Source organism: Herpailurus yagouaroundi, unplaced genomic scaffold, assembly GCF_014898765.1.
Source record: "Herpailurus yagouaroundi ecotype Mexico unplaced genomic scaffold, PumYag 186, whole genome shotgun sequence".
NCBI classification, from domain to species: domain Eukaryota; kingdom Metazoa; phylum Chordata; class Mammalia; order Carnivora; family Felidae; genus Herpailurus; species Herpailurus yagouaroundi.
In genome coordinates, this window is record NW_024412417.1 from 34,819,813 (window position 1) to 34,831,960 (window position 12,148).

Consider the following 12,148-nt stretch of genomic DNA (forward strand, 5'->3'; position numbering starts at 1 on the left):
ATAAAACACACAGAGAATTTACCGTATTAGTCAAAGGAATTCCCCATGGGTCACAGGAATTAGAGCTAAGAAGAGAACATAGTGAAAATCTGAATAAACCAGTCAAGTTCATAGCTACCACGATTTGAAAAAAAAAAAATTTCACAAATAAAACATAACTTTTCAAACAAAACCATTCAAGGACCATGATCACAAGAGATTTTAGTATTTTCATTTATATTTTAAAAAATGGTTAGACAATCACATAATTATCAAGAGTCTTCGACACAGTGAATTCCATCTTAAGAAAAAAAAAATAGAAAACAAGTAGCATTAAATTTTCTTCACTCTCCATAGCATATGTCATATAAAATTAAAGTTTTGCTTCCAAAAATATGTTTCCATGTGGTTGTCGTGTTGTCTAGTGGTGCTCTTAGGGCCAGAAGCACCAAAGACACGAGAAGTGTTAACCACCGAAGTGTCATTTTTTTCATAAAAACTAAAAACTTTCTTAAAGGTCTGGTGTAAAGTCTTCTGCTAGGCATTTTAGTGCTTATTATAAAGTCATTTGAAACCACATGTGGAATAAAAGCTACAAAAAGTAGTTCTTTCAATACAAAAAGTCGTGTCGCTGAAGTTGTGGGCTTCTCTGACATACATAAGCAGTCTCAATAAAATATTTGCTCAAATAAGAAAATAGAATTTGTTTCATTACTTTTTAGTATTCGGTCCGGTCCGCGGCCCTGTTCATCCCTGCCACAGCTTCTCAAGAACGTCAGAATCAATATTTCTTTCTTTCAGAGAACATACATACTTCACAGCGCAAAACAGTTCTGAAGTCTTATTACAAGGGAGAAACAGAAATTATTAAATATATCTTTTTTTTTTTTTTTTAAAGTGCCGGATGCAGCCATAGCCTGGACATGAAGAACTCACTTATCCACAACACTGCCACCTTGAGGAGAGAGCGGAGTCCATTGAGTCCCCCTTTCTTGGAGCCTTCGTTGGTTGGTTGTTTCTTTAAAGCATTAGAACCCTAACAAAACTTCCAGTGAAATCCTTCTTTGTATTTACACGCTTCACTTCTCGGGTAGCCAGTAAAGACACATGCGTTACATGGGAAAGCCGTATCCAGAGTAGATGGATTTTCTCGTCAGGTTCATTTTCACAAAAACCTCTTCTCTGGAGGCAGAATGATACAATGGGCGCGGATTTCACAAGTTCTTCCTTCAAGTTGAGACTTCTCACGGAAAGCAGTTCCTTTGGGGTGCCCGGGGGGCTCTTGGTTTCACTTCAGGTCATGATTTCATGGCTTCGAGGGTTCAAGCCCTGTGTCTGGCTCCGCGCTGACAGTGCGGAGCCTGCTTGGGATTCTTTCTCCCTCACTTTCGGCCCCTCCCCACTCGTGCTCGCTCTCTCAAAATAAATAAATAAAAACTTAAAAACAAACAAAAAAGCAGTTCCTTTTTAACAGCCTGTCACTGCTGTTACCTCCATGTGACCAATGACATTCACTTTCCAACTGAGGGCAAAGGAGGGACACAGAGATGGGGGAGTGGAAGAGCTAGCTGGCTAGCCAGCCCAAAACTGCTAGAAAGTGCCGTCCTGCTGTTCTCCTTCTGGCTGTCCGCACATTGGTCTTTCGACTACTGCGTTAAGCATAAAAGAAAATCCAGATCTGTTAGGTATGTTAGGCTCTCCTAAAGGTCTCTTACCTTGCTCAGCTTTTCCATGAGCGAAAGAATGTACACATGAAACTGTGACATTATTAAGCATGGAAAACTAGATCTGCATCTCCACAGGTGACTGGTAGCTCTCCAAAGTTCCAGACCAGGGCTGAGTGTGGTTCATCTTTAGCAAAGTGACAGGACCTGTTTGGTGATCCTTGTGAGAACAGGGAACACAGCTAATGTCCCTGAAATTAAATTATTTCATATTGAGGTGCTACGACGGTCTAGGCTGTTAAAAATTATGGCCTCAGCTTCCAAGTTTGAAAAAAGTATACCAGGACATCCTTCAAGTCTTGTTGCCATGAGTTAGAAATCCCCGGGGCAGAAGGCCCATGGACCACTATAGGATGTTCACACAGAATTCCAATCCAACTGTGAGAATTCATTCACAAAAGGACTTGTTTAGTGTCATCTATAAGGATTCCCAAGAGAAAGAAAAACTTCACTCAACTTTTGAGACGGCATTAGCAATGCCAATCTGCAGCAGAGAAGAACTGTGAAATCAAGGGCATACACTACCAAAGAGCTCAGAGGAATACGAGATGGGTTGTAAAAATGCTCTAAAAGTCCCACAGTAAAGCACACAGGATCAGCAGCAGATCCAAATGGTATAGGCCAGCCTGTGGCTGACAGATCTCACAACCCTAACCCGTGCCTTAGGACTGTCACCAGATTTGGTGCGGACTACACCAGGTGGCATTTAATTTGTGATGGCTGTCACCCCTCTGAATTGCAAAAGCGCTCTGAAGGGGTGTTCTCCAAGGATCAAAGACACTGCTGCAACAGAACAAGACTTTGCATCTTGAATTAAATTGCATCAGGTGTGGCTAGCGAAACAAACACCTTGTCGTTGAGCCCACTTCAAGCCTAAGATTTTATCCGGGGCAGAATAAAAGCGAAAGTGAGGGGGAGGAACAGTGAGGAGGAAAAAAAAAAAAATTACAAGCCCACCACCAAAGCCTTACATTTTAAAAAAGGTTACCTTCACTGTTCAGGAAGGGGGTTAGGGTGATGGGTGGGAGATTAACTAATCCCTGCCAGGGCAACCCCATTTGGCTGCTTCTGTAGTGGATACTTTATGGGGTGGCACCAGCCAAGCCCCCTGGGTGACCTGCCGAGGAACACAGCCAAGCAGCTTTAATTAGATCTGAGACACAAAGGGCTATTCCCTCCTTTGATAACAACGAGGCTGCCAAGTGCCCACGATAGCAGGTGAGAAACAAAGGCGGCAAAACAGAACCATAATTGAATCCTTCCCCTAGCTGGTCGGTGACAATGATTTACTTGGAACCTGGGAAGTGGTGGCTGGAGCAGGAAGGAGCAGGAGACTCTGCTGGAAGCCAGCGCCAGATGATGAATTACTTGCGGGCGGGGGTGTGAGGGGGGAGGTAGCAAAGTCTTTGTTTTGTAGCCCAAGTTTACCCAACTATTTATCACCCTTCACGGGCGGGGCCTGCCCTGCTGTAGTCTGCTGCTCCCGGACCTGGGCCTGGTCTCCGGCCTTACACCCCAGGAATCCCCAGCTACCCCCAGGTACCACACACACCCCTGGGGAGTGGCGGTAGCAGATCTGTAGCTCTCGGAGCTGGCGGGGCGCCGCCACCCAGGCCGCAGTACAGGGCACCCTTCAGGCCTTCAGAGGAGGGGAGGAAGTGGGGCGGGGTGGGGGGGGTAGGCAACGGCCGGCCCCAGTACTCTGAACTTCCCTCCACCCCCGAGGGCGAGTGCTTAAAGGTCGATTTTGGAGCCAGGGCCAGCAGGGATGAAGTGTCGGGCAAGTCCACCTTTTGGCCCACCTCAGAAAGAAAGAAAGAGCCAGCGGGCAGGCAGGACGTGCCCCCCTCCCCCCGCCCCGGCCAAAGTGCTCCTACCTGCTCCCTCTTCCTCCTCCGTCCAAGATAAAAGCTCAAGCCACAGCTGGCTGCGCAATTCGCCACCTCTCCTTTTCCCAAAGGGCCCAGGAGCCCAGATGGGGCCCCGAAGGTGCTGGAGGAGGGAGTGAGAGGAGGGAGGGGGTGGCGGCCGCGGCGAACGGCTCCCTCTCAAGGCTCAGCACTCGGCTCGCGCCTCAGTGCACCGCCGCCTCTCGGGCCTCTTCCTCCCGTCCGGGCGCAGGGGGGCGCCCGGGAGGCGGCGTAGTCCGCGCCGCATCGCTGTCGCCCTCGTCCGGCTCGGCCGGATGTAGGTGCATGGCGAGCTCCTGCAGCACCGCCGCGCGCCCGATCTGGTCGTTGCGCCGTTTCTCCATGATCAGGTCCTCCAGGCTCTGGAACTCGAGCGTGTGGCTGCGCTGCGCCGAGAGCTGGATCTGCAGCCGGTAAGGCTGCTTGCCGATGCGCAGCTCACCGCCAATCTTGAACTCGCGCTTGCCGTAGCGGCACCAGGCGGCGAAGCTCTCGGAGTTGCGCCAGCTCAGCTCGCGCTCCTTGGCGCCCACGTGTGCCAGCGCGTTGCGCACCACGGCGCCCGGGCTTAGTGGCTTGTAGCGGTACAGGTCGTTCACCACGCGGCCGCGCCGGCCCTGGCTCGCGTCGGTCAGGAAACTGTTGCTCACTTCCAGCCGGTGCAAGTGCACCACCTGGAAGTTGCCCACGTATACAGCCCAGTGCGGGTACTGCGCCTGCGACACGAACTCCACCAGGTCGCCAGGCCTGCACTTGTTGAGCAGGTTCTCGGGCGTGTAGGTGCTCAGCGCCGCGGAGCCCGGCGAGAAGCTCTTCTGGTAGATGCACTCGTCGCGGTAGAACACGGAACACTCCACTTCGTGCAGCCGCGGGTCGTACGGCTGCGGCGGCGGCAGTGGCGGTCCGTCGCCGCCGTCGGGCAAGCCGTCGCCGCCGCCGCCATCCGGCCCCTGGGGCGGCGGCTGCGGCTCCACGTCCTCATCGTCGTTGGAGAAAATGTAGGAGACCCCGATGCGAGGCCCGTCGTCACGGTCCACGCCAGTCGGGTCGGCCGTGGGAACTTCCTTATAACTTAGGTGGGTCAGTTTCTCCACCTGGTTGCCCATCACGCTGCGGATACACGTTCACACAGCCGAGAGGGGAGAAAGCGAAACCACCACTAGGGTCATTGGCACGGGTCCCCGGACAGGGGCTGAGGCCACCTGTTGGAAGAGGAAAGCAAGGAAGCCATGTAGGACCCTCCGTGAAAGGGACGATTTCTTAAGAGAAGGAAGAATGGCTGGGGGCCCAGCAGCTGGAGCCATTTTACGGGGAGGCTCGGTTGCGGCGAGCCTTCCCTCATTTCTCCACCTCTAGGGTCACGGTCACAGGAGGCCGGGCAACTCTAGCTCTACCCCGCCCCCAGCACTTCACCTCGCCCGGGCAAAAGCCCATTGCATCAGCAGCTCCAACAGCTTCCGCCGGCGCCCTACCTGCCGAGCCCAGGCAGGAGGGAGTAAAGACGAGAAACTTTACTCCAATCCCCCTTTTCTTCATCCTCCTTTCACCCCTGGGCCCTAACTTAGCCCCTGAGACGCCCCCCAGGCCTCCATCCTCGGGGAAACCGGCGAGGATCCCGCAGATCGGCCGGGGCAGGTGAACCACCCTACCTGGCTCACCTGCGGCGCTCTCTCCACCCGTCTCGCCCGCCCCTCCCCCGCGCGCCTGCCCTAGGGCTTCGGGTTACCTGCGAAAACTCACCCGCAGAGAGGTGGAGGCCTTGGGGAGTTTACCCCTCCCTCCCCCCCAACCGCACCTTGAGACTTCTAGGGTGAGTTTGCAGGTGTGGGATCCGCAATCCCTCCTCTCCAGGCGCGGGTGGCAGCGAGGCTGGGCAGCGGGAAGCGACGCATGTCTTGCCCCCGCGGGTACGTAGCGCCCCAAGATATGAAGGTGGGGGGCAATACCTGTTTACACCGACCCCCTCCCTCCTGCAGGGACTGCTGTTCCCCCTCAACCTACTCTCGGGGGTAGGTGGGACGCGAGAAGGCGGAGAAGGAAGCAGCCAGGCTGCCCGGCGGCAGCAGCTCCGGCTCGGACCCGGCGAGCAACAAGCGCCGGAGCGGGAGGGACGGGATTGTAGATCCGGCTCCGGGCTCCCCGGGCGGGAGCGCAGCCCCTGGCATTTAAAGAGACAGAAGCTTGCTCCCGGAGCCCAGGTCTTTCCCACACGGCGCAGAGCCTCCGGGATCCCCGCCCCCGCCCCGCCCACCCGGGCCGCGAGGCTCCGCCCAGACCACGCCCCCACGTCGGAGCGGGTTTAAATCCAACTGGTAAGTAATCAACCGGCGGGCGGGCGGGCTGGTTGACACTGATCGCCGCCGTCTGCGCTGGCCCCTGGGAATCCTACTTGCCTTCTTAGAGCTAAGGCTTGCTGTGGGGGTCTTTGCTGCTTGCTCAGTTTGTATTTTTCCCAGCTGATGGCTTTAAAAAGAAATTGGAAGGCATACGCCACCTGCCAATGCAGAGATGAGAGAGAGAGAGAAAATAAGAGTTTGGTGTTTGTTGTGTTTCTTCTCTTCTTTCCTAGAGTACCTGGAGAGGGAGGAATAGTCACTAGGTAGTAAACAGACATTTGCTTCTTTTCCTTTCTTTTTTTTCTTCTCTTCTCTTCCCTTCTCTTCTCTTCTCTTCTCTTCTCTAGATTGTATTTCTTGCCAGAGGTCACAGAAAAGAATGTTTTGCTAGGACAGCTCAGTTTAGAAGTGTTCCTAGAACGGGAAAAAAAAGTTCACAGAAAGGAAACAGAATAAAACAGAACAAAGACTAAGTTGCTGGCTTGCTTTCAAGCCCTGCGCTCCATTTATTAGATGTCCCTGGAAGTTAGCACAAAGTTGATTTCATAATCTCTTTGTTTCTAATGTTACCAGGTCATCCGGTAGTGAGAGAAAGCATTCAGCTCTCCTTGTTTTTCTTGGGGCTAGGGGACATAGGGATTGTCTAATTGTCCTTAAATTAAAAACAAATTAGCAGAGGCCCCTCCTAGATGTATTTCCTATTTGCTGGTTTACAGAAGGAAGTGACAGGAGAGGAGCATTGCCTATTAACCTTCACTACAAGTGGACACTTCCTCCATGCTGATTTTGCTTTTTGTTTCTTTGTGTATGTGTGTTTTGTGTTTTGTTTTGTTTGTACCTAAGATGCAGGTTACCAAAATGTTCTTTGTCTTTTAAAAAATAATAGGTCTAGATTGGAGTGGGGGTGGGGCATTGTTAATAGACAAGCTCAGGCAGTCACTGGAACACCAGACTAATGCGTGGTGGAATTAAGAATGCAATTTAAGACCTCTTCTACCCTGTTTTCCATCACTGTTTCTTTTAACTAAATTTTTCCAGGTAACACTATTATTTATTCAGTGTGCATACCAACCAGTGGAAACAGGCATATACTAACGCTACTGCGATCCTTTTTAGTTTGAGAGAGAAAAAAAAAAAATCAATCTACTTAGGTCCTTTTGAGCCCGAACGATCAATATTGGTGGGGCTGTGATGGAAGTTAGTCCTTCAGCAAGTCTAAAATCACAGTATAAGTTAGACCAAAAAGAGACTTCTGTGTGCCTGCTGTGAAGATTAAATTTAAATATTTTCTGAACAGCCTGAGGCACATGTTCTGAGGTGCTGCTGTTACCTGAAAGCTTTGTGTCAATGTAGGTGCCCATTTTATAGGGAGGAGTTAGGCTTCTAGAGGCAATGGTGACTCATCCTATGTCTATTAGACTGGGAGACTTGTCTTATACACCACACGTTCATTCTACAAGTTCAACAGGCACCAGTAGTGATAAGGCCACTTTGCTCTTAGCTGCTACTGGGTAGGTTGGCTAGGGATGGGAGAATCCATAGAAGGATGTGGTGGTATGACAGTTTGCTGCCAGCACTTTGGGGCAAAGATCTAATAATTAGGAAACCACACCTCATTGTCTAGATGTCTGTCCCCTTGTCTTGAGGAGATCTGTTCATGTATGTGATAGTGGCTCAGCAATGTTTCTTCAACTGACCAACTATAAAGTCTCAGAGAAAACTTGTGCTGAGTCATTTTTATATCCCAATGCTTGGTACTTAGTAAGTGCTCAATAAATGCTTGATAGATGCATTGCTGGAACCTTGGCCATCACCTGCCTCCTGGGTAGCTTCTGTTAATTCCTGTTTGGGGGCCCCAACTGCCATCTCATCATCTTGGTCAGAGGTTGTATAGGGCTCCCAAACATACTTTGCTCATCTCCAATAATCATTTAATTAATTACACTTGGGAAATCTCATGTTTAGATTTCCAACTTCACTTGAAAAAACTAACTATATGAGCCCATCAGGCCCATGTTCCAGGATAACATCAAAGAGCTAGAACTAAGTGATGGTTGCCTTGGAGATGAGATGTAGACGCCAGTTGGCCCCAATCCTGTGCTACCACCTCACCTACCTGGTTCCTTGATCGGCCCGGAGAATCTCTGTGTTGGCCATCTCTGCCATTCAAATTCTACCACTATCCCTTTTGTCACTTCATTATATATAATTCAGCAGTGGATCATATACCACCTGGTATTATTCTTTAATTCATGTACTTAAAATGTCTTTTCTAGGGAGAGCTTGATTGAAAACATATTTCTTGAAGACCTACTAGGTACCTCCATGTCCCCATGGAACTCAATGTAGTGGAGGAGACAGAGAAATAAGTAGACTTCTTAGGACAGTATGACATGTCCTGAAGGAAGAGGAAGTAGAGGGTGCTGAGAAGTTTCAAGGTATGTGGGTATAAAAATGAGTGTCAAAATGCCTGCCATCAAGGGTGTTGGACTCATGGGGGTGACACAACTCTAGATTAATAATGACAATGACCGGTGAGCTCTTGACTCTATTATTCTATTAAATTTAGATAGGCTAGATGACTTCTCCCAGCAAGCGGGACAGTTTCACAGGTCCCATTGACTTCGAGGCTTGTGCTCATAACCACTTTGTTTAAAGATTTGACAAATTCTTGAGTTTTGCTGATTTTACTGGGTGCCAGAGATAAAACGCAGTAGACAAAGTCCTTTCTCTGATGGCGTTTATACACTGACAGGGGGAGGGGTGGCAAGTAAGTCAATGAATTAGGATTTCTGAGAGATAAGGGCCATGAAGAAACTAAAATAGGGTAATGGGATTAACTGTGGCTACAGAGAGGCTGTTGGGGTGGTGACCTACTTTGGATAAGATGGTCAGAGATGGACTCCTGCGGAAGGGGAACTTGAGCTGGCCTTGGCATTCCCTTCACATTCCTAACCAAGGTGGGAAGGAATTGGGATGTTCAGGAGAAAGAAAGGAGCCAGTGAGCAAGGGGCTGGGTTGGGAGGTACAGTCAGAGAGGTGGAAGGCTTTGAAGTTTGAAGGCCCTTGGAAAATGGACCGGAAAAGTATGGGAGAGGACGCACGTCCAGTAGAGGGGCCAGGCTGCGTGAGAAAAGGCACTCCATGCAAATGGAGCCTGGCAGGCAAAGGATGAAGCCCCGTGAAGGCATCTTCCCAAAGAGCAGCCACTCACTGAAGACATGTTCGTTGGATTTGGATTCTCAGCCACACCATAGCTTCATCCCCCCAGCCCGGCAGTGACCCAAAATGTCACATCCCACACACCTTCTTGGAGGAGGCGCTCAATAAAAACAAGCTGTGTTGAATGCCAGTTAGTCACTCTCACAGTATCCCTGTCCAGAGCAGCAGGGAATAATCGAGAGCTGACATTTCTACCTGACAAGGCATGGGCACAGACTCTTCAGGTGTAGTGGTTTGAATGGCTCACTCCAAGAATGTAGAAAACAGGAGCACGAGGGCAGAATTATCTGATTAGGCAGTCTGGAACTCTGCCTGCTCCCCCAGGCTGGGCCCCAGGCTTACAGTGGCAGCAGATAGCTGAGAGAATTTGCTGGAAAACAGGTTCTTCCACACCTTCTTATTTGGGGAAACTCCCAGACTTACCTGCACCCGTTACCCACTGCTGAGGTTTTGTTGAGATCGTAAGAAGTGAGCGGTAGCAGAATGGAAACAGGTGACCTGGGCTGGCGTCCTGTTTGCCAGGTATATGACCTTGGAGCCTCTGTTCTTCATTTGGCCTCCTTTCCCAGTCTCTAAAATGGGGCTGATGCTACTCCTTGTCTTATGAATCCTCCAGTGAGACCGTTTATGTGGAAGTACCTTGTAAACCCTAAAGACTGTGGAGATGCCAGGCATTATTCACACATCATGTAAGAGCCAGATGATGATTTTAACACGGGGAGGAAAAGGATAACCATTTGTCGTGGGAATGGTCTTCCTAAATTTCCATACTAATCCTGTGTTTTCACATTTCCCAGATGAGCACTCAAAGGCCCAGGGATCTGAATCTTGCTGACTGTAAGTGAGAGAAGCTGGATTCAAATCCAAATCCAGCTGGTTCCAAGTCTACTTTTCATGCTGCATCAAGCTGCCTGAGGAACAGCAGCATATATGTTCATTCAGACATTGGCCAGGGTGTGGGCTGCTATGTCCTCTGGATGTAGAGTGACCACCTTGTCCTGGTGTGCCTGAGACGATCCCTGTGTTAGCACGGGAAGTCCCGTATCCTAGGCAAACTGGGACAGCTGGCTGCCCTACATGGATGTCATTGCCCTCCCTGAATCAAGGGCTTTCGTGGGGGTGTTGCCGGGGGGTGGAGCAGGGATGGGACAGGAGCAAGGTGAGTCAGGTGTTTTAGTCCAGACCTACCTCACAGAGGTGAGGTTGTATACACACAGCAGCAACTGCAGGAGCAGGGCCAGCCCATGAAAAAGACAACACAGATAACCTGCTTTGGCATTCATTCTTTTTTCTCTTTTTGTAATGGGCTCCTCCGCAGGAGGCAAGGGCTAGGTCTCTCTTCCCCTGTGAGCTGCTCTTCCCACCCTCCTAGGCTGGCTCTCTTGGGCTTTAAAACCTGCAGGAGTTTTGCACTTTAACTGAATTATTCCTTGACCTTCAGATTAAGGAAGGAATCACAGAGGCCGCCTAGTGGGAGTGGCATCGGCTCCCATATTTTATTTGCGTCCCCTCCCCCTACGCCGCCCCCAGACAATCAGAGCGGGCTCTCCCCAGCAGGCTGGGCCACAGCTAGTCTGCCCTGTGGGTAGGTATGAAGACCAGATGCCCCGAGAAGGACTCTCGGGCGGCCACCCACCCCACCCACCGCAAACCATCAGCTCTCCAGGCATTCATTCATCCTGTGGCCAAACTGCGAGGAAGCTTTGAATCCTTTTTCTAGAAGAGGGCTCACCAGTGGGAAAACACGGAGGCCTGTCCCCCCCAGATCCTTGCTGTTTTGGGAGGCCCCTGACAACATACTGTTGATGTTGAACCGGAGAGTTTGATTTGTGCTCGGGAGTCTGAGCTTGTAGCTGGGCTCCTGCAGAAGCCTCATGAAAGATGCATTTCACCAGGCGGTTCCAGGGGAGAGACTGGCTTAAATTACAGCTCCATAAATCCAAATATTGGCATCTCTGCAAATCCAAATGTAGAGATTTCAAAAAAAGTCTAAATTCTAAGAATCTTATTTTGCACTTCTTGTGCAAAATGGGGAGGATGAGATATTTAGAGAGGAGACAAGGCTGTCAATAATGAGAAAAGCTTTAGCACAGCGAACCCAACCCCCTTTTCTTTCCTTGGGCATTCTTCATGCTTCCAGGGAAAAGGGATGACATGAGAGAGGAAGGCAGCATTTGTTCAGCTTGGCTTTTTTCAGGACAGATTAGGGGGACCACCCACCCAGGATTTGGGGCATAGGGCTCAACAAATCTGGTTGGTCAATTTCTGTCTACTTTCCCCAAGCCACTTCTAGGCCTGGGACCAAGGGAACCCCATGGGGAACTCACCCCACTATAATCTGTTCACAACCCAGCAGCCCCCAGCAATCCCATGAGACTCTGAGCCAAACCAGATCACTCCTTTGCTCAAAACCCTCCTGTGGCTCCCTATCTCCCCTGGAGAAGGGCCAAAGTCCCTAAAATAGTCCCGAAAGCCCTGGCCCACCTTCCCCATTACCTCTCTGGCACCTCTTCACGCACACCTCCAGACACACAGGCACCTTACTATTCCTCTCCTGTGATGGGCATGCTCCTCTCTCACAGCCTTAACATTTGCTGTTCCTTCTACCTGGAACATTTTCCCCCAGATATCTTCATGGTGTGCTAGGTCTTAACTCAGATGATAGCTTCTTCGTATGCCTTCCCTGGCAACTCTATTTAAAATTCCAGATGTCCTCCCATACATACCCCTTATTCTTTCCTGATCAATTTCTTGATCACTCAACTCATTTATCACCTTTTAGGATTCTACTTTAATTTCTCTATTAATTATTTTTGTTTATTATCTCTCCTAATTAGAGCATAAGCTCTATGAAGTCAGGGATCCTTGTTTTGTTCACTGAGGTATCCCCAGCTTCCAGAACTGTGTTTGACACATGGAAAGGATTGTTCTTAATTTAGAGATAAGCAATTACTTATAAAATTTACTAAACACCTAT

The 12,148-nt window shown here is 49.9% G+C and overlaps 1 protein-coding gene and 1 long non-coding RNA gene across 7 annotated transcripts in view; one reads left to right on the top strand and one right to left on the bottom strand.

Moving 5' to 3' along the window:
• Positions 1-5,669, bottom strand: part of LRATD2 (LRAT domain containing 2) — a 29,966-nt gene extending 24,297 nt beyond the window's left edge. For 2 of the 5 annotated variants that reach the window (XR_005796572.1, XR_005796573.1), the window contains exons 1-2: positions 5,409-5,602; positions 3,581-4,815 (exon numbers count right to left, since the gene is read on the bottom strand). Coding sequence is in view for 3 of the 5 variants with exons in the window: in XM_040494415.1 (XP_040350349.1) it covers positions 3,778-4,719 (942 nt within the window). In the remaining 2 variants the exon portion in view is untranslated. Of the gene's footprint in view, positions 1-1,351; positions 4,816-5,353 lie in introns of those variants that run through there. The other 3 variants (XM_040494415.1, XM_040494411.1, XM_040494414.1) reach the window with 3 other exon arrangements.
• Positions 4,877-12,148, top strand: part of LOC121042974 (uncharacterized) — a 31,834-nt gene continuing 24,562 nt past the window's right edge. For both annotated transcript variants that reach the window (XR_005796574.1, XR_005796576.1), the window contains exons 1-2: positions 4,877-5,423; positions 5,590-5,925. This is a non-coding gene — a long non-coding RNA (uncharacterized LOC121042974). The remainder of the gene's footprint in view (positions 5,424-5,589; positions 5,926-12,148) is intronic.